This window comes from Lupinus angustifolius, chromosome LG10 (assembly GCF_001865875.1).
Source record: "Lupinus angustifolius cultivar Tanjil chromosome LG10, LupAngTanjil_v1.0, whole genome shotgun sequence".
NCBI classification, from domain to species: domain Eukaryota; kingdom Viridiplantae; phylum Streptophyta; class Magnoliopsida; order Fabales; family Fabaceae; genus Lupinus; species Lupinus angustifolius.
The window spans coordinates 2,020,054-2,042,516 of record NC_032018.1 but is presented as its reverse complement, the minus strand read 5'-3'; the positions used below and the strand labels follow the sequence as shown (position 1 = coordinate 2,042,516).

The 22,463-nt window shown below is 32.7% G+C and overlaps 3 protein-coding genes and 1 long non-coding RNA gene across 6 annotated transcripts; all 4 read right to left on the bottom strand.

Moving 5' to 3' along the window:
* On the bottom strand, positions 1,485-3,786 carry LOC109357812. Its single transcript, XR_002108890.1, has 3 exons — positions 3,691-3,786; positions 2,801-2,916; positions 1,485-1,775 (listed from the first exon to the last, which is right to left on the bottom strand). It is a non-coding gene; the product is annotated as an uncharacterized LOC109357812 (long non-coding RNA).
* LOC109357825 (protein SHORT-ROOT-like) lies at positions 7,579-9,069 on the bottom strand. Its single transcript, XM_019601881.1, has one exon. The coding sequence runs from the start codon at positions 9,037-9,039 to the stop codon at positions 7,813-7,815; it is 1,227 nt and encodes a 408-aa protein (XP_019457426.1). The 5' UTR covers positions 9,040-9,069; the 3' UTR covers positions 7,579-7,812.
* On the bottom strand, positions 10,984-15,736 carry LOC109357651. Of its 3 annotated transcripts, XR_002108883.1 has the most exons (11): positions 15,372-15,736; positions 15,220-15,280; positions 14,573-14,621; positions 14,276-14,330; positions 14,108-14,195; positions 13,735-13,853; positions 12,829-12,954; positions 12,366-12,459; positions 11,923-12,077; positions 11,295-11,418; positions 10,984-11,127 (listed from the first exon to the last, which is right to left on the bottom strand). XR_002108883.1 is itself a non-coding variant. In XM_019601638.1 (10 exons), the coding sequence occupies exons 1-9, from the start codon at positions 15,684-15,686 to the stop codon at positions 11,869-11,871; spliced, it is 1,116 nt and encodes a 371-aa protein (XP_019457183.1). In that variant the 5' UTR covers positions 15,687-15,736; the 3' UTR covers positions 10,984-11,418; positions 11,864-11,868. The 3 variants fall into 3 exon arrangements, 2 of the variants coding, with proteins under 2 accessions (XP_019457183.1, XP_019457182.1); XM_019601638.1 differs by having other exon boundaries at positions 10,984-11,418; positions 11,864-12,077; XM_019601637.1 differs by lacking the exon at positions 10,984-11,127 and having other exon boundaries at positions 11,137-11,418.
* Positions 16,359-21,482, bottom strand: LOC109358919. The gene is made up of 7 exons (XM_019603414.1): positions 21,041-21,482; positions 19,645-19,744; positions 18,908-18,973; positions 18,230-18,347; positions 18,005-18,087; positions 17,550-17,611; positions 16,359-16,825 (listed from the first exon to the last, which is right to left on the bottom strand). Exons 1-7 carry the CDS (start codon positions 21,202-21,204, stop codon positions 16,711-16,713), a joined length of 708 nt encoding a protein of 235 aa, XP_019458959.1. The 5' UTR covers positions 21,205-21,482; the 3' UTR covers positions 16,359-16,710.

Below are 22,463 nucleotides of genomic sequence, written 5' to 3'. Positions count from 1 at the left end.
CTTTAATTAAATCACTTTAATTTGGCTACATAAAATAATAACTCTAAACACATTTAAACATCATATATGTAACCCAAAATTCCTTACATTCCACACAAAACTTTCTCCATAAAAAGTAGCATGTGTTTAATTAAGATGGGGTTTGGAAGGAAATTCATTGGGGTTTAATTTGACAGTAAAGAATAAACAAACATTATGCTATATTATTTAGTATCTTAAAACTGAATATTAAATACTACGATCTTCATAAATTGTAGAGATATAAATAGAGATCCAAAATATCTTTAATCCTCTAAAGACTTAAAAACCAAAAAAGGAACTACCTCTTGATCCCAATATTGGCTAAAAAGTGTACAAACTAATTTCCTTCCTTAAATTTATTAGAGAAATTATTTGTTCCAATCCTTCATAATAAGGTCTTTCATGTTCAAATAATTCTTTTTTGGGTACTATTAAGGATATCATCTCATCTTTTTAAATAAGGAACTAATCCATTTCAAAGTTCATAACTGTCCCTCCTAACAAGTATTATTCTCAGAAATTGAATCATTGACCTTGGGACATCGTCCAAATAATTAAAGAGCTACTATAGTTGGTAACACCATGGATTGACTAGGCTCATGCTTTAGATGAAAACTAAGCTAATAGAAAATAAAGAGAAAGTTAGAGTTTAATTTGTTGCATCTAACTCTAAGGTTCCATTCAGACTTGGGGAAATGTATTAGTGCGAGTGGGAGGAATAGTCACCTAAGGAGCACGAGTAACTCATGGACAAAATTATTCGTAAAGTAGCAATGATGCCCATTTCAAGTCATAATTTATATTAGTCAATCGTGTAATAGTAAGATTATTGATTAGTAATCACAAGTTCAAATATTGGACAACCTCTATGCTGACAGGCTAAAATTACATACATCTATCCAAGGTTGTTAGGACTGGACGATCCAACGGTCACTAGAAGCAAAAACAACCCCTTACCACCCCACAGCCCGGGCATTATTCCAAGTCGTTTTGGACCATGTTAAATCTGATCTAATTGAGTTAAATTGGTAGAACCTGGAATAATCCGGTTGGTTAAATTGGCCGTTAATTCCAATTAAAAAAATTCTAAAATAGTAAACAAACACAACTCACTTATTACTCACACATAACTTGTAGAAAATTTAGCCTTCATGAGAACCACCTCTAGGTCGATGTCGTCGTCACTCTCACTCGTTGTTGCTGTCACTCTCACTCAAGTTAAAAAATTGCGGTTGGAGTTGAAATTGGTGGCATAGACCTGGGTCTGAGTCTTGTATTGAGACAAAGCTGTTTTATTTATAATTTATGTCCAACAAAGTTGGTGGCTAATAGCAATGATAAATTAATCAATAGTCCTCCACAATGAATCATATACTCTACAACACTAAACTTTTTTCATTCTGTACACAACATTTTTTGTTTTCTTAGACGAGATAGTTGTTCAAACCAAGCTAGAAAAGGTAAACCAATAACAACTCATTTAATTATGTACTAGAAGGAAAAGAAGTGAAGAGATTACTAGAATAAATTGAGTACATGAGAGAGGTAGAATAGGTCAATAGATAAAATTAAAGACAGGCATCATAATAATAAGTTGATAACATAATCATAAGCCACTTTTATCATAAGCAAGTTGAACCCGTCAAAAAAATAATCATAATCATAAGCAACAAATATAACAACAATTTTTAAGCTAAACTCCAAACCAAAACTTGATCTTCACTATCAGAATTACACGTCTTGCACAGTCAAACCTGCAACACCATATCATATATGTGAGTAGAGAATGACATAAAACTCAAGGTCTAACACATGTTCCTCATCAAAGTACATCACCCCAAAGATACTCTGGAATCAATTAAAATTTAGAAATTAAATGGTGTTTCAAATTCATTACAATGGAAATTGATTTGATTTTATTATTTTACATTTTCAAGGTACTTCCGTATCATTGAGATTAAAGTTTTAAGTTGGTCGACTATCTAACACAACTTTCACTTTTTTATCCGGGCTTAGGATAGGCTATGTAACAACATCAAACACACATAGGCAGACTTATAATAGAGTATTATGGTGTCGTTCGATCTATGACGTCGACTCCAAAGGTTTGTTCGTTGTTGTAGGGTACTTACTAAGGGTAAAATCCAATCAATTCTTAACAAATTTCATGGAATTTATAAATAAAAAACATGGAATTTTAGAAATCAAATCATTTCAAAAAATTTAATACTCCGAACATAAGATAGTGGAATCATTTCCCATTTATTAACATTCCAAACACATTCATTCATCTGGGACAAGCACCATAGCAGGCAGCTGAGACATGCAATCTATACAGTTTTGTTATTTTTGGCCACAGTACAATCTTATCCATTACTCTGCCATTTTAAAGAATTTAAAAGTAAAAATTATGAAAGCTCCAACACAAATATACCATTTATGCAATTCATCCACCAAAGGTTTTACATATTCACATGTTAACATTTAGAACCACATGAGCATTATATCAAAAAATCAAACACGTAACAGCAGAAATATACACTTTATCCTATGTTTTAAGCTCCAACTTATAGCCAAAGGGAAATATACAATCCATTTAATTCACCCCCCAAAAAGTGTACGCTATATATACATGTTATTTGCAGCACCAAAAAGAATAATAATAGAAGCCAAACATATATCTCACGAGAAACAGTTCTGAATAAACTAACCTGGAGGAAGTGATTGCTTCAACTTATCAGCCTTGTCAGAATCAAACACAGACAGGGTGTACAGGTACCGGGAGCAGCGGACCTTGAACTTGACCACATCTTTGCTCCGCTTGATTTTCACCGAACGAGCATCCTTCCTCCTCGCAGTGAGAAGGAAGTCTTTAATCTCATGAATTTGCTTAGGCTGCATAAAACATTAAAAACACCACAAAGCATACGTGAGCAGCGACTACCATATAAAAGTACAAGTCCACAGGTGGTTTAAAAAGTTTTAAGGAGTGATTGTTGTTTTTCAAAAGCAGTAAAATATTGATCATAAGTTAATTTTAATGAAAATAAAAATAACTGCAGATAATTTGAAATAGTTTATAGAGAGCTAATTTAGGCTTATAAGAATAACTTAAAAAAACTGCTTACAAAAATAGTTGATGACCTAAATATAAGTTCTCATTAGCTTATTACAAAAAAAACTTATTAAATAAGCAATTAGTGGGATTTTTTTACTAAAACACGCACTTTATGCAACCACACATATAATTCAAAGAAAAGGCACAATTTAAACAAACATGCAGAAACTAATAACAGCAAAATTCAGAAACTTGAACTAAAGCATACAGCAAATTAAATTTTTTACAGATTAAACATGCCTACAACGTCCTCACTGCTCAAACAATTAATCAAGCACACTATTTTAACCTTTGGCAAGAAAATTATATAAAAAATCGTTTCAGCTTCATCATCTTAGTTATATCTACACTTATTTTGATCTTCTAATCATAAAATTGAACAAGTAGAAATCTAAGTTGGCGTGTTATTGAGAAATTGAAAGAAAAAAAAGAGAATTCAAAACCCTCTTTTCGACATTGTAAAAGGGGAACAGATTAGAGAGATAGATACTTCAAAAATACGAGAAGTGATGAAAACATGTAAATCGTATTCAAACCGGTTTTTTTTTTACCATTTTGGAGTTGGGTACGATTCCTTAGTCACTGTCCACTTCAGATTCAGAATCCTGCTTTTTTAGGGTTCATAAACAAAACCCTAAATTCCAATTTCCCACCGAGGAAAAATTAGGTAAATGACGATTATATCCTTCGATAAAATGGGCCTTTTTAGTCAGGCTTAGCCCTGCTTCTCTGGGCCAAGCTTACACATATCTGGGCTCTTCAACCTGTTTCTTGTATTAGGATTTTTTACCCAAAAAAGGAAGCCTTTTTTTATTTTTATTTTAGAATAAAGACTTAAAATTGGTTTACAAAAAACGCACCACACATTTGGTTATTAATATTTTGTTCACGAGCCTTATCCAACAATTTGATTTATATTTTAAATTTTTTAGCTCCAAATGGTGATTTTTCATTTTTCAACAATCAAATGTGTGTATTTTTCATTTCTAAAGTGTATATTATGTAAGTTTTAAGAATGAAGGCCACACCATGTGATATGAATGGCCTTGCAGCAACTACAACAAGTGTATAGTAAGGGAAACCATTACACCATTCGAGATCAATGATTTAAAACATATCTTAATCAATAATCATTTAATGTGTTCATCATAATTTTTTAATATTGTGACAACTACCAACCAATGAAAGTTGGTTCAAGTAGTACATGCTTGATACCCGTGGATGTTCCCGGTTCGGACATGATTGCCTCAAGTGCAAGTGAAATAAAAAAAAAACTACCATAAGTCTATTTAGAGAAATTATTGTGTTGCTCGTGGGTAATGGTCTTGAACACATCTATACCAAGAAACAAGTATTAATGAACTAAATTTATTTAAATATAATCAAAATTAATGGTTTAGATATTAAACCATGATTATAGATCATATTGACATGAACTCAACCATAATTACAACTCAATAGATGTTTGAACCATAGAATATTCTGATATATTAAATCATGATTGTAGATTATATTGACAGCAACTGAAGCTAATGATAACTCAATTACAAGTATAATTTAGATGTTGATGTTATGTTTGCATTCTTATGCATGTACATATCTATGGATACCAAAGAGAGAAACCAAGAATATAAAAGAGTAGTAATTGGTACCAAACAAGTCTAATCCAAATCCTAAAAAGTTGCTTGCCACTATATAATGTTGGCCTGTAAAAATCAAATAGTAATGCAATGCAAAAGCTCTGTCATTAAAGCCAAATATGCTATTCAAATCACTGGACCAAAAGTAATACATGCCTTTCACTCCCTCTTGCTAGGGCCCCTCTTCTTCCTTTTTCATTCTACCTCCCACTTTTATACACAAAAGTTATAATATGGAAATCAATGCATCCAGCATCTGCGATTGTGGTTATCGTGGTTGCGATTACGAGTATCAGAAATTCAGGATCATCTTGTTACGACTTCCAAACATTATGGTATGAAATCTTTTTGCTATTGAAAATTTACTTCCGAATACATGCACCTTAATACGATTCGATATGACCAAATACGACTCCAATACGATTACATCAGTATGATATAATTGCGACTATCATAGAAACCGTAATCTTGCTACCTGGAGTGGTCCACAGTTTGAAATAAAGCTGGTGGATGTATATATGCAAAAAGGGATGCATGAACTTGTGGATATGTCTAGCTTTGAGTGTTTCAAAGAAGGCTTGAGGTCATATAATTGCATCTATAAAAGCAATGACATTAGGGTAAACATTGAAGGAAAAAGGAAAGAAAGAAATGTGTATAAAGTGGCCCATGAAAAAATTTAGAGACACTTGTCAGTTATGAAAAATATAGCACATGTAGGTTTCCATGTTTCCCACTAAGAGTGAGATCAATCTTCTTTCCACCAAGTTGCCTTTTAAAGTTAAAGCCTGTACTATAAGGGTAAAGATCACTGTACTGTGCATCCATCACTCTTTTGAGACTATCTCTGATTTTCATGTGGACACAATATATTGTGTCTATTATGTGTGTTCATCAATAAATTATTATAGGATTTACAAATATAATATAATATAATATATCAATATCTACCATCAAGGCCATCTGATTGATCATTATGTGTTTATATAATATTATTTTATTACTATTGTACATAGGAAGGGTAGCAATTAAGTGAGTGATAAATATAGTAGGGTGGATGATTTGAAATGTGTTTTTTGTGTTTTATATGATGAATATGTTGGGCATTATTTGTTTGCATCTTGCCCTTTTGTCTCTAATGTGTGGAAAAGATTTTATTATTGACAACAAATTTAGATTAATGTATTGAATTTCATTACGGAAGCGCCTCAAATTCATGATTAAAATGTAAAATTGGTAAAGGAAAATCTTCGTGAAGAATATTGTGGTTTGTTGTTATTTGTTTCATTTGGAGTATAAGGAATGGCATTATTTTTAGGGGGAAACTAGTTTTATCTACATTATGAATTTGATCCAAATTAAATCCTGATAATAGTTCTCTAAAAATATGTGATCTACTTCTACACTTTTATTCAATGGTATACATCTCTATACTTGTATTAAACTATTTTTTGTAGGATGCAAATAGACATCCACATGAATTAGCTTATCTATGCCCCGAACAGTACTATAAGAATCGGTACTGAACATTCCCCTGTAATTGTACAGGCTCCCATAGCAATAACATATTTTGGTTCGGGCATTTGCTCATATAATCTAACTAAAGAAGGAGACATTTTCATAGTTTTATAATATATTTGCTTATAATTGTTTTTTACTACTATTGTTATAAAAGTAATTATTATTAGGTAAATGCATAACTTTGACTCATGCTAACGCAATCCACGTCCCATCTTAAATGTGGTTTGAGTTTATCTTGGTGTTTCTTATTATTTGGAACTAAAACTAGTTTATTGTGGAGTGATATACAGTGTTATATCATGTACACTATAATGTTTTATTTATGCTGGACTAATTATCTCTCTACTTTTAACTTCAAGAACTTTCGATCAGATAGAATTATGTAGATAATAGATCTTGTATGGGTCAATGCTTATTAGATATAATGAATCAAATATTTGCATGTCGTCATTAAAATAACAATTTAAAAAAGTTTATTTTACAATGTTAGTGGACAAATCATTTATCTTTTTATAAAACAACAAATCATTATTAAATTCTTTGAAATGGATTAATTCCTTACCAAAGAATACAAGGGAATATGTACCCAAAAAATGCACAGTGCACATATTCATGCAATTCTTTCTCCTAACTAAGCATGAAACGAACCAAAGGGCAAAGGCTATATCCTTAAGAACAATGCTCATCACACTTGGATTTAATTTCTACAGTTTTCTTTGCAAATAGACAGAAATTAGCATAAAAGAAATGGGAGGAATAATTATTACGTTTTGTTTCTATTAAGTTTATGTCAATCTCTTTGGGTGATACTAATGCTAATGTCTAGTCAGAAAATTTTAAAACTCGAGAAATAGTTATTGCACTTTTCTCACAATTTTTATCCATGCTTATCGATCAAAGGGTACAAAAAATAATAGTGCAAGCTCCCTGAAACGAATTGAAGAATTTTGATATTCTGTTTTGTAGCCATCAATAAATCAAGGAAGAAAGACAATAACATATATATATATATAATATATATATATATATATATCAAATGCTACCTATATCAATAGAATCATTTGAATATATCATAGTAGTCCATGTAAGAAAAAAGTGGATTGCCATGGAATTCATAAAAAGAGCACAAGTGCAAACACCTTCAAACAAGAGCAATGAACTTACAACAAAAGTGCAAAGAGCCCTATAAACAGCACAAACTCCCAAGCAAAAAGCTAGTTCTTCAGAGAACTTTGACAGAAGAAAGATTACAAAGTATGCAAGAATCAAGAGAGAAAGTTAAAACAAAACTAAAATTCCATATTGGTATCCATATATATCCATGGCTAATAATAATCTTTTCTCCACAAAATAAGCAATCTTTAATTCCTAGTGTACAAATCTTCAAACCCTTGGGTATAAGGCTTACCTAGCTTACTAGGTAGCTATAATAATATGATATATAGCAAATGGTTACATGAACCAAATAATAGTAGATACGATACATATTCATCAATTCAATTATATAGCTATCTAGGGTTTCCATGCTGATGCCCAAATTACAGGTTCATCTTTCCATGTCAAGTAAATTCCCAAAACATGATCATTTCCTTGAGGCACTACAAGTGACCAACCTGATCTATACCTCTTGAGCAATGCTTTGACATCATCAACAACATCATCACTAAACCCATATGATGAAAACTCCTTCTTAAGCCTTTCACACCATTGTGTTCCTCTCTCCCTTCTCTCACAACAATCACCATCTTCAAGTTCATCACTGTTATTGCAAGCCAAAACCCTAACCATGCTTCTAGAACACTCCCTTTCTAGCATCAACCTTTCATTGCTTGTTGGAGGAAAACTCTCTTCCAGCATCTCAAAGTAGAGGGTGTAAAACCTAAGGCACTCTTCAAAGCACTTCACAAAGTCTTCATCTTTTGAGGTGCAAAAATCTGCTTCTTCCTCAACAATAGTTACCACCTTTGGACTAAGAGATTTGAACATGGAAATCACACTTTCCCTTTCTTCCACTTCCAATCTTCTCAATCCCCCAACACAATTCACAGCAATAGCCTCATCCTCTTGAACCCCTAACCCTTCTTTTGTGAGGTGATTCAAACCACTAATCATGTTAAATTCAAAGGGCACTCCCATTAGCCTGGCAAACTTCTCCATCCTTTGCCCAACTTCCTTCATCACAGACCCTACCAAGCTCGCGGTTATCGCGACAACCGTGAGCTTAAGGTGAGGGGTTTCATCACTTCTTGTAGCCAAGGCTTCTAAAAGAGTAGGCCATTGAGTGCAAAGGGTGTTGCTAATATCAATTATGTGGAGTTTAGTCTCACCTTCTAAGGCTTCCAAAATAGCACCATTTGAAGCTACATGTCCAAAAGTTGTCCAAGGACTCACCTCTTGGAACTTGAGTATTAACTTTCTTGCTGAATCAAAGGAGTGGTTTTTCTGAGCAACTGAGGATAAAGTCTTGTAACACCTATAGCCTGATCCTGTGGCCTTGGAAAAAAGTGCTTGCAAGAAATAAGAAGCTAGTTTCTGATCACAATCTCCATAAGGGGAAGCAAGCTCATTTAACATCCATAGAAGTTGGTGGATTTTGGTGGAGTCTCTTTGAGATATTGCTATAGCACACTCCCTAAGAAGCTTGGAAGACCATTTAGCATCCTTAGAAGGTTCATTATGACATGAGCCAGAAGAATTATCATGGCTTGTTGATGTATGATGGTGGTGGTTGTGGTGCATGTCTATGGCTGCTGCTTATTCATAATATTGTTGTTGTTGTTGTGATGTTGTAACGAATAATGTTCAAGTGTTTTTTTAAGTATAAAGACTCATATCCATCATATGTTCCAATGGCTTCACAATTGACTTTGTCACACAGTATTTTCAACTCCCTACCTATATTTCTCTCACAAATTCCTATCTCTTTTTCACTCAATCTTAACAAATATAAAAACCATATGATTTGGAAATTATACATAGTGTGAAGTTTTTTAAATTATACTATTCATATTATAAATATAAGTAATATAAGTAATATAAATAAAAGTAAATGATAACGACTATATATAAATATTTATACTAACAATACATAATTTTATACTCTATTTACTATAATATGAGAGGAGATACATTTACTCTAAAAAACCTATTCTATGTCATAGTGATTCATTCTAGATAAATCTAATAGTTAAAAGTAGTGAATAGATCTCAACCATTAAATTGTAGAGTAATTTTTTTTAAATGGATGTCTCTAATAATATATAAGTATAAGTTTATTACTTAAATATGTTTTTAGCTTGTCTTTTTGTAATTTTTTGTTTAAATTCACATAAATAGTTTATTTAGATTAAATCCAATATCCAAATACATTATAATGATTGAATCTAAAATAGTGCTATATTACAGGACTAAGTCCAAAATATATATCCACATATTACAAACTAAATTCAAAACTATGAAACACAATAGCAACTAACAACAAAGATCAAATTAAAATCATAATAAATGAACTTATAGAGCTTCGACCAATTTTTTTGAAAGAGTAAAAACAAAAGATCCTCCTTACTTTATAGGGTATAAATCTAAAAAACTAACTTGAATAACTACATAATAAACTCAGTGACTGAGTTAGAGAACTCGGAGCCTGCACAAAATGGTTGACAGATAACCCAATAGAAGTGGGCTTTTATTATTATTTTTTTCCACTTTTCTTTCAAACCAAACAATCTAATTATACGGGAGTATATTTGTTGTCCCACATTTTTGTGTTACTCCACGTGTTAAGATGTATGATTGATCAGAAAAATATTTAATAATTACAATTTTAAATTAAATATTTTTTTTCCAACCAATCAAAGTTAACAGTACATGAAGTGATACAAAAATTGGGATAGTAATCCCATATAGTTACCCCACATAACAATTTTGAAACCTGGCTCTGAATTATGAAAAGAATTTAGAACAGCAGAACCCATAATTCCTTGTTATCATAGTGTCTAGTTTAACCACACAAGTTGGATTGGAAGGAATATATAGAATATAAGTTCCCACACAAAATATGTGGGTGAGGAATCATCAGATCAGATAATCTAAATGAAAAATAACAAACAACATATTTCTTGAGAGAATGAAAACAAAGAGATAATGATAAAGAATATGATACAATTGATGAAAACTATAACTGTTTTATAATGTGACATGAAGTTGGTAGATTATTATAACATAGTTCACTTCCCTATTAGTCTTTACAAAATATATACATAGACCATGCCCTGCTACAATTAATTGTTTCTTCTCACATATACCATGTTCCCTCCTTCTGCTATACATTAATAAATGTTATTTTACATACATATAATATATAATAATGTAACATGATTGTATAATATATATGATAATGATAGCTATAAGAAGATCATTTACTCAAAAACATCATTTACTCTATCACTGCTAAGTGCCAAATCTATAACCTAAAATACAAGGTACCATTTAATCATGCGAAATAAACGCATGCACTTTACATTGCCAATGCCTAAATAATATATATATACTCTTTAATAATTGTAGGAAATGTTTGTTAATTATTTTATTTTTTCATAAAAGGTCTTTAATCATCTCATTCTGTGACAGTTAATATAGTAAAGTTGTGGCACCAAATTTATACCAAATTATGCTGAGTGTATTTCATGGCTCTCAAGTTTTTCATTTCTTTCCTTATTCTCCAATGCTCAACTCGCAAACAGATCCTAAAAGTACAAGGTTGAGAAAAGTGGAGGCTAAGCCAATCCCATTTAATGGAAAAAGACTTAATTTGTTGTATAAGATCAAGACAAGTAATATATACACTGACTCAATCATCTTATTGGTCACCATTTATACATACAAAAGTCAGTAGAGAGTATATCACTCTGTGTCAGAGGTATGAGAAATGATTTCATAAGTCCAGTACTGAAAAGCACTAAAGCATATGCTAAATAAAAATAATGTACCATATACACAATTTCATAAGTGGCATTTAATTACAAGGGTGTTGTTGTTGTTGCCTTCTGGCTAGCAGAACTAGTGCTTCCATCCCTTTGAATGACCATTTCTCATGTAGGGCTCTAAAAATCCAATAAACTGAAAAACAAGATAATTTGATAAGTAGGTAGGATTTTATTTTGGAACAAACTCAATCTTTTACCAACTTCAAAGAAATATGAATATTAAAAGTTTGAAATAGAAAGCTTTTCTTCAGGTTGAACCTGTGATAAATAATTATCAGCTGAACAATCAAAAGCTAATTAAATTTCCTCTCCATAGATGAATTATTAGAGTTGGTGAGTTTCTGATAATGGATCATGTGCTAATCCAGAAGCATAACTGGAAAACTGTAAGAGTAAATACTCAATTCTATCATTGAAAGGTGTCAACAGATATGCCCCTGAAAGCTTTTTGTCAACAATTAAGTTCTGAAGTGATTTCAAACGTTATTGCATGGATCCTTAAAAGACCAACAGCAGAACAAAGTTGTAAATCTAGTTATAAACTCATACTTCAACCATAAGTAATGAGAGCAGCATACCATGTTTAAACTTGTAATTGAAGCAGATAAGTTCCAGAATTTGGTGGGAATTCACACACCTTACTTCCATCTTCTGTCCAGCGTGCACCATATCCATCAGCAACCCGTATTTCAAATACAACCCCGTGTGGTGAGACAGCATGCAGATTCATCCAACAACAATGTCCAATCAAGTAGTTAATAACATTCATTGCAAGCCTATTTTTATTAGAATCTGCAAAGAATGGTTAAAAAGATAGGATTAGTAAAAACAATGAGCAACTTATTTGAGACGGGCCATTAATATACTCACAAGTCAGTAGTAGTCACTACTCACTACATATTTACTTTAGGCACACATGAAAGATCAAACTCATTAAAAATCCACACACAAATTCTTTTTGTGGGATACAGACTCTACATGCACACAAACCTATAGAACCAAGGCAGTATGGAAATTGTAAAGCAATTATTATCATATGTTATGTCTAAAGCTTATCTTTCAACAAAAGAAAAACCTTACCGCTTCCATCCAGAGAGCCCCAATAACCGTTGCTGCTTCTACCTGCATGCTTGGCCAATGCTCGAGCTCCATGTGTCAAGGAACTACTTTTAACCTCAAGCAGCCAAGACAACAAAGGGTGTCATAGATGATCAAGATACACAGAACTTTCAGTGAACATTAAGTCTAGACAACATAATACCAAACAATATAATTTCCCAAATAATGATCAGAAAGTGTACATATACAGTTTCTCGTGAAGTGTCAATAAAGTCATTATCCCATTGGGTGCGAACAACTTATTATAGTAAAAACAGTGAAAATTCCTACGAAGTTTTAATTCAAATTGTTAAGTGGGGTATTTATCCTAAGATTGATCATAAATACAGACATCAGTCCAAAATGCCTTGACAAAGGGAAAATGACTAAAACTTTCAGTAAGTACCAAACAAAAAGGAGCAGTGCAACAGAGTCACTTTTTTACATTTGGATTGCAAGGCATATTAAATGATGCTAACAGAGTTGATTTTGATGGTGGAAGTGCATCAGGACTTGTCCCTGTGGTATGCATCAGACCTAGAAGGCCCTGAACACCCTCATAGCTTAATCCCTGGATAAAGGCATGATAGTGCAATAGTCAGGTACTATCTGAAATGAACTTTTATATGAGAACACTCAAGAATTAGTTCACATGCAGTAAGGTGAAACATTTGACATATGTAAGTACAGAAACATTAGTATCTGTGATTGGTTCTGTGCTTTAACAAATTAAAACATTAACTACCACAACCAATAACTGCAAGGCAATCAAAAGTAGGACAGTTGAGTTCACTTGAAACATTAGCACTGTAGAGGCAGAGACAGCGGTAAATGGGGATAGGGAAATCTGATAAAACCAAATATTATTTGAACTATGAAGGAACAAGTTGAAATTTTCTGCAATGAAGACGCTAAGAAATATCTGAATGTATTCCTACATTGTTGTTGATGTTAATCTCTTGTTTAATGAAATATTTTCTTCAAATATTTCCTATCTGAAACCATGTCGTTTAATCGCATAAAATTTATAGCTTTAGTATGCTGCAATATTACAACCAAACCAGAATATAATTGTCAATGGGACTTTATTTCTAATAGGGAATAAGTAACATAGTTCTTATGGTCTTCAGACTTAACTTTCACTGCTTGTATCTTTTTCTTTTTTCAAAACATCAAAATATAAAAAGAAATGCATACTAAGGCTATTATGAATTATGATAATTGGGAAGTAATAAAAATTATCAAATCAAAGGAAAATTCACACTAATAACTGACCAATCAGATGGGAGCAGCCTTTAGAAGATTTTAAGATGATTTTTAACTCCAATAAGCCAAAGGAAAGTGAACTCACAGAGAATAAATTAACCAAAGGAATGTATGGTTGAAAGGCCACTTTTGAAACAATGATGGCAAGAACACCATTTGCTAGTTCTTTCTCTTCTGTGTAAAACCTCCGATAGACTTCTAAACCTGCAATTCTATATAAGTGTTACTCTGGAAGCATCAGTATAAAATCTGGATTTCACTTAAACATAGAGTAAATGGGGTTTCTTTCACCATGAGGGATTTTTAGATGCTTAATTACAATGAAGGAGCAAATAACCACACAAAGTAGTTATTTAGCTCATTTTGCTATTCATTTTTTAGTTGAATAACCAGATGGTTATTTGTCTTGCTATACTAGTAGATTGTACTTCTTTGCTTGTAACCAGGATATTCAATACCTTCTTCAACACTTTCAACCCCTGGCAGAACTTTTTCCAACTTTTCTGCCTCCAACATGTCAGAGAATGTAGGATACCGCCGTATTCCCTACATATTGGTGAAGTTAAGAGAGAAGAGCAAAGGCATTACACACATAAGAACCAATTAATAGTGAAACTAATCATCACCTGAACTTCAAACACCACAGACTTATTTATGAGAATCAGATCTCCCAACTCAATCCTGGAAACCAAAATAGGAAGAACTTTTTTTAAATCTATGTCTTTTACCCTGAAGGGTATTGAAAATATTCATAACAGTCACAACATTGAATTTGGTATCAACTACTAAGTCCATGTGAATTACAAATTTTAATGCATGAAAAACTTCTATAATGGAAGAAATTTGGCGAATGTTGATCAAGAAAGTTAAGATGATAGTAATACATATTTAAGCATAGATTTAAAATCGAAAAGTACTGAAACCTGCTGTATTTACTGGTAGCACACCTCCCTTCAATTGTTTTCAGGCCATCTGCATTCAATAATATCACAATCACAAGAATTACAACAACAGCCAAACCTTAACCTCACTAGGTCGAACAATATCATAATGTTCTCTCATAAATCATCATTAACAAAATATTGATCTCTACATATTTCCTAATCGTTTCTCCCGTGATTTTACTAGTCCTCTCTCTTCCTATAGAAATTGGACCAATCTCTATTTGATCTACTCTCCTTACTGTGGCTTCTATCGGTCTCCTCCACACATGTCCAAACCACCTAAGGCGCAATTCTACCATTTTTTCGACAATAGGGGAAACTTCAACTTTCTCCCTAATGCATTAATTTTAATCCTATTTTGTCTAGTATGTCCACTCATTAAACACAACATTCTCATATATGCTACATGGAGTTTAATGATAAGACTTAGTTGAATTGAATTTAAATTGGAATTAGAATGCCATTTTCAAAGACGTTATTGATGGCAATTGTGTGCAGTTTGTATATTCTTGTATTATAGGCACTAACTAAATAATTTTTTAACCATGTAGCACATCTTATGCAATTAGCTGTGATTACATGGAGCTAAATCATATTCACATAGACTATTATGGAGTGATTAATACCTTTTAGCTGTGAAAAGAAAGGCTCTTGAACATGAAATTCAAATGAAACATTCCTCAAAATCTGTTGAAACAAAAACATAAAATAATATATTGAAACCATTTAAATTAATAGACAAAGATTTAACATATATATATATAAGATAAGATTTTACATTGAGTAATTGAGATCCCTTGTCCAGAACCAATTTGTGCCATTGATTATGTTTGTAGTGCATTAAAGTGTCTTCAACCGTCATTGCTGAATTGCAGGGTGTGGAACAAAATGAATGAGAATCCATAAATCTGAAGAGAGATGAGGCAAGATGCTTATACAAGGGATACAGTGGAACTCCTTTCGAAGAATCTGAGGATGGAGAGTGTATTGGATCATGTTTGAGAAGGTTGGAGCAGAATTGAGGAGAGAGGTTTATGAGATGAGAGTGAGATTGGAGAGTCAACTTCATAACCTCATCTATGCAATCTCTCATCCAAGGAGATTCATTATCTTCACCACCACCACCACCATCACCATTCTTCTTCATCACTTTCTTCTACTGATATGTGTAGCAGAACTTGTATCTTAATTACTCTAAAAAATAGGGTGTAACATTTATACGACTATGTTATTCACTACTCAGTTATATTGTTTTTTAAAGAGTCGATAATGATTAAATGATTGTCGGTACATTCATTTAGTTACAAGGAATGACCTTCTTCACACTTCTTCCAAAGCCAAATTAACGAAGTGATAATTGATTAGTTTATAGGCATGTCACTTTCTTCTAGTAATATGTGTAGAAGAACTTGTATGTTGATTTTATAGGCATGGCACAATCAACCAACCATGGAAGTGTTTGAATGATTATGATTACTAAACACATCTAATATACGCAACTAATCACAAACATTAAATATGACTTTTGTTAAATAATTCTATTCTTAAACACTAAGAAAACTGCTAGTAAAAGATAAAAGATCGAGTACAACTGAAGGAGAAACATGGTATTCATTTCGTGCAATATCGACAACAACTAAGTCTTTTTCTAGTGGGTATACATGAATCGGATGATGTAATTATAGTCTATTATGAATCACATCTACAAACAAACCATTTACATCCAAATACTTTGCAACAGTTTGCCTGCATATACTAAACAAAATTAAGAGACCATAAAATGTAATAACACTACTTATTGCTCAAATAGCTCATTTCCTAGAAGAAATTAATACCAGGAATACTAAATAATCCCCCTATAGTATAGCTCTGAGTTAGAGCCAATAAGAGAACAAGAGCAAGAAAAACAAACATTTGAAATGGGAAAGAAGTAATTGTGAAAGACTAATTCAACTTGAAGATTATCAACAATTATTTCATTATTTTCTCCAGAAGTAAATCTTGGGTCAAATTGACTGGAAGCTATTCTCTTTATCAGAAGCAGAATATGATTTGAGTACCCCTTCAGGTAGAAAGATGGAAGGGGCATGTGCCCAGTTAATGATGAATAAGCAGCATCATGATAGCGGTGGTGGGAGAATTGTTCTTGGAAGTATGGAGTTCGCTAGTTCTTCATTTAACTTCGCGGGAATGCTCGGCATTTGCTTCATCACTTCTGGCGAGTCGTTGAAACTGCGAAATGAAAGTAAAGAGAACAAGAAAAAAATGAAGCTTTTTACATCAAGTCGAAGTGGAATTTGGAATTAGAGCAACACATATAATTCCAATATTTCCTTTTCAATTTAGGCCCCTCCCTCTTTTTTGTCAGTCTGGCCATCTTGCAAATCGTCACTCAACGTGGTCCTCCTCTAACGTAAGTGACGACATGGTGGTGGTGTGGACATGACTGGCTAGTGACGCATCATCACTTCTGTTAGGGTTTGCAACAAGGCCATGATAGAGGACCAAATTGAATGATGATTTGCAAGCTATGAGGACTAAAGTGGCGAAAATAAAAGTTAGGGGTCCAAATTGAAAGGAAAGAAAAGACAAGGGACCAAACTACTTACTTTACCTAAATAAATCGGTATTCCCTTTTTACTGAAATAGGGATAAAACTTTGTGAAGTTCTTTAGGTGCTTGTGGTACTATTCACCATGAAAAACATAATTGTGCCCTCATTGATGAGATTTAAGAAAATGGTATACATGAGCTACATTTTTATAAGTGTGAGTGAAACAACAGCACAAACACCTAACGAACTTCACCCAAGTTTGGTCCTTAAAATGCCGACTTAAAGTTCTAACTTAATCGAATGGAAAACAACTTGTTAGCGCTTTTGTTACCATGATATCAAAAGGGAAACAAACAAATCACTTGTACCACTAAAAAAAGAAGAAGAAACAGTATAACTTACTCATTCATGATTTTGAGGATGTTATCTCTAGTTTGACAGAAAAGATTGATGTTCTCCTGAATCTGGAAACAAAAAAAGTGTCAGTCAGTGTTAACCTCTGATAAGGCTTCTTCTGAATCCAAAGCATCAAACGAAATCCTATATCTGAGAATTTTCTACCAAGACAAGAAAACAGAAAAACTGAATTGAAATAAAAAGAGAAGCAAACTAATTAGTTTCAACTCAAAGACTAGCTAATTTACTCATGTCATTGATAATGATAAGCATATTATTGTTGACCTAACTGGTATGAAATTAATATAAAATAACATGGACGGAAACGATAAAAGCGAACTTTGAGGAAAAATCTGCCTAATACCCTTAGCCATGTGGTTAATACAAATACATAGATAACAAGGCTGATTCAGAAATACTATTTTTTGCAGCAATTCTTTCCACGTAATAAATAAAATCACCTGGAAAGCAGAAAGATTTGCAGAGATTTGATTCAAGGCCTGAGTATTTTGCTCCAGTAGCTCACCAGTGGGACCTCCAATCGCTGCAAAGAAAAAAAACAATTCGAGTTGGAAAAGAGAAGCTTGAACATTTCTAAGAGAAACAAAGTAAGAAGCCTGTATTGTTGTGTTCTCAAACCACAACATCCAAAGCTATGAAGAAATCCACAAGATATGGAATCTGACCTTTATAAGAAATGCCATCGTCATTGTCCATTGGAATCATCGGCAGAGGCGCATACGGGGGAACATTGGACCGAGCAGCAAAGTGAGATGGCTTTGCTGCAGGATCAGAAATTCTTTCCTGGAAACAAAAATAGAATTCGGCCGAGCATATAAAGTCCCATTGCATATAAATAGAAATATAAAGACTTAAAGAAAGAACCTAGAGTTTCCTGTATTTTACAAATACACTGATACTCTGTTAGCTTCCTTCCCCTTTGCTACTGTTCTTTTAGCCAAGGTACTAAACTACTCCTAATTTAACAAATCAAAAGCTATAAGGCAACAAAAAATCATGCTAGTTTCTTCCTAGTTCCGAAATTTAACAATTACAATGCCCGTTCTATAAAAAAGAAAAAATAATATAATAACCTTCATAATGCAATTTCTATCGAGAAATATATAATAACTATCATCCAAAGTTTTCTCACTTAAATATATATCTTGATATGTGCATCAATGTTGAAATTAGGGGTGGGGTTCTCCCCATCAGCAAGCAAGAAAAAGAGAATATTCAACATATACATTCACATTCTGTTCTAGACCCAATCAACATCCATATAACAGAGTTAGACATTAAAAAGCATCTCAATAGTGACACAGAAACTAATTAAAAGAGTGACCAACAAATGTACACGGTACCTTTTTATCTTTACTTTTCCTTGACAAATTGTGATCATCCTTCCTTCTCTTGCTATTTTCTTTCTTCTGTAATAAAAAGCAAAACAAACAAGTTTTATTAATAAGAGTAAGTAGAAACTAAGTTTAAAGCAATCTCATATCCCAAAAATAAAAATGAGATCGCTATTTCCATTTGTCAAGGGTGAGGAGGCTTGCGTCGGGAACCAGAGTGTCTAGCATCATTCTAATGGAGGAACCAATCATGAGTACCCTTTCCAATCAGGAAGGCACAGCACAGCTAACCATAAAGAACTTTATTAAGTATCTTACGTTTTTCAATAAATCTTATGAAGAATCTTATCTAAGATAAAGAACAGGAGGATATAACAAGTTCACAAGAAGGATGTTACGTGAGGCAAAAACCTTATAAAATTTATAACTACATAATAGAAATATTTGGTTGATATTTATCATGCATTGACATATCTAAGATAAGATTCTCATGTCTCTAGCAAATAAGAAATTCTCACAACAACAAAGTACGCACATTAAGCTCTTCAACGCTTTATGATAATCTTCTAAAAAGGCTGTGATAAGTTAGAGATGCTGCCTAGTTGATACTTAGTACAAATGGTTCAAAGGTCATAAGCTTATACCTAATGCAATAGCACCACTAATAACTCACGGGAAATAGAATTTAGTAGCATTCACAATTACATGAATGGCTTAAGGAAGAAACAAACGAGTGTGTAGCTCACATTCATCCACCTAACTCGCAGTGCTACATCTCGGACCGTCTTATTTTGTAGCTGTAGGGCTATCTTCGCATAGCGTACTATGTTAGATGCTGAGGCATACCTACAAGGAAACATTGAAATTTTTATTACTTTAATGAAGAGTCAGGTGTTAAACAGTATGACAACAGAAATGTATAAAATTATCAATTAGGTTGCCTAATTTCTGGTCTGTCTTTGTGTAAATAAATGGAAGTGAGCGGGTATTTGCAGGATGCTGACAAAATAAACTAACAGAAACACATTTTGAATAAAGCTATGAAACCCAAAACTAACTTTGGGATCTTAACTTTAAAAAAAAATTGGGATTTTCGATATGATCAATACAAGCTAAATCATAGTCAACCGATATGTGATACCCTTTGACACGGGTATGGGTACGGGTACACTGTACATCATTTTGCAAATATATGGTATGTGAGGGGGCACCTCTTTGGGTTCACAGTATGTTTCGAAAAACCGTATACTAGGGTTTTTTACCCATCCTTGTGTTAGTGCCATTCACTCTCTCTGCTGTGTTTCTGCTTTGCACGTTCTTCTTCTTCTGCTGCTGCTGAATTTCTTTCTTCTGCGCAGCATGTTCAGTTCCCATCCATTCCTTATTGTTCCTCCGGCGACATCATGCACTTCTCCACTGCTTATGCTTTCTTTCTCTTCCATGGCTGGGTTATCTAATTGCAGTGAATCAAGTTGTGAACGTACCACAAACCGTATGGGGCGGGCAAATTCTGTGATTATGAACTAAACTAAAAATGACTCTGGAACCGACTCACGAGCAACTTGACTCGTTTAACAAACAAGCCAAAATTTTCAGCTCACGTCCAATTGCGACTATCTAGATTAATATAAAAAATCACAAAACCATTCTTCGGCCTTAAGAAAAGTTATTCTAAGATACACTAAGAAATAAATTTTGAAGAAGTAGAAAAATATAGTTTTGTCGATGAATGTGATGTATGATAGAACATTATGGCGTCGTTCAATCTATGTAGTTAACTCAACCTACTAGGATTAAGGCTTGGTTGTTGTTGTAGAAAAATATAGTTTCTCATAAAGCTGAATTTCAGCTTGTTTTAGCTTCTGCTTTTTAGTACAAGCCTAACAAACAAGTACAAAATCTCTGAAATGATTCTTTATTAGGAAAAAACACTTTTTCATATAAAAAAATCTAAAAAAACAGCCCTAAAACACATTTCCAATATCAGTAAATATCACATAAAGATAAAAGTTAATGATTTGGTAATTGCACATGAATAAAACCCAATATAAAATTAACACATCTACAACTATCAAAACCCAAAGTGAATTAAAACAAACAATTCACTACAGAATTAAATTATAAACAAATAAATTTACTAACTCAGCGAGTCCTTCTTCAAGAATGGCTTGTTCCTCCGTGGTCCAATCAAGGGAAATTCCAGGGTTATGCTTCATAGGTATAGAAGTATCCAAAGCTGAGTTCCCATTAAAAGCTGAAACATGGTGTGTTTGTTCCTGATTATTGTTCCCAGATGGGTTCGCCATCAAAAAACCCTTCTTCAAATACAATCAAAGACTCAAACTTTACACGTTTTATCGCCAAATTGGATTAATGGGTATCCAAATTAATCGTTGGTTCCGGCCAATTACAGCAACAAGGTTACACTGCAAAAATCAAAATTGATGAAAAAAAAAATATGAAATAGAGAGAGTGAGGTTGAATTGTTAGAGATGAGAGTTAAGGTAATGATGAAAGGAGAGTGGAATGGAATGGAAAAGGAAGTGTGAAATTGGAAATTATGATAATGAAAAATAAAATTAAAAAGATTCTCTTTTAAAGGAAAATGAGATTTTCTGCAACAGGACGAACACTGCCAACTAGCCAGTTTTGGACTAAGATATATCCATTATTATGCTACAAAAACAAAATCAAGACCAAAATTTCGATTATTTTTCTGAGTGACACTTATTTGATTCGAAAAAAGAATTAAAACTAAAAAAAACAAAATAATAGAGTATTTGGATTACTTATGTGTCCTCTTGTTTTTTTCTTACAGGAGTATTGTGTTTAGGCCAAAATAATTTTCTTTATTATGCTTCAATTTAATTTGTTGATTAAAAAGTATTCCTCAATTTGTTAATACTTTCCAATATTGCCATTTCATATTAATCCTCATCCAAATATGTTGAAAACATAGAAGAGCATGAGAGAAACCATGATTTTGGAAAAAAACTATAATATATCAACTGAAAATCTTAGGTTATTATAAGAAAAATGTTTATTTCAAATTATCTTTTTAGTTGTAGACATAGTAAAAATGGAGGTGATATTGTTGGGAAGGAAAAAGGATGAAGGGTAAATGGAAGTGTAAAAGAAAAAATGAAGAAAAAAAAACATGACTACTCTTATTATATTAATGAATGAGAAAATTGGCAAACATTAATTTAGTAATTTTTTTATTCATAATTCGCTTCTTGGTAGAATTCATGTATCATTTGTCACTCACTAATCATTTGTCACTCACTAGCTATTTGATCCATTGCTAAAACTCATGTACCACTCACTTAATTATATTTCTAATTTTGTTGACTTTACATATATTTAATATAAATATAAAATATTGTATTAAAAGAGAATATCATGTCAAAATATATGCTATTTACCTTGCTCCTCAATGTAGGTCTTATTTTTTATTTATTGGGGTTTCCCAATTCATTATTCATAGCTAAGAATTTTTGGGTATTTTTGTTGGTCAATATATGATATGAACAAGAGATTCATATGGTATAAGGAGTTACATTAT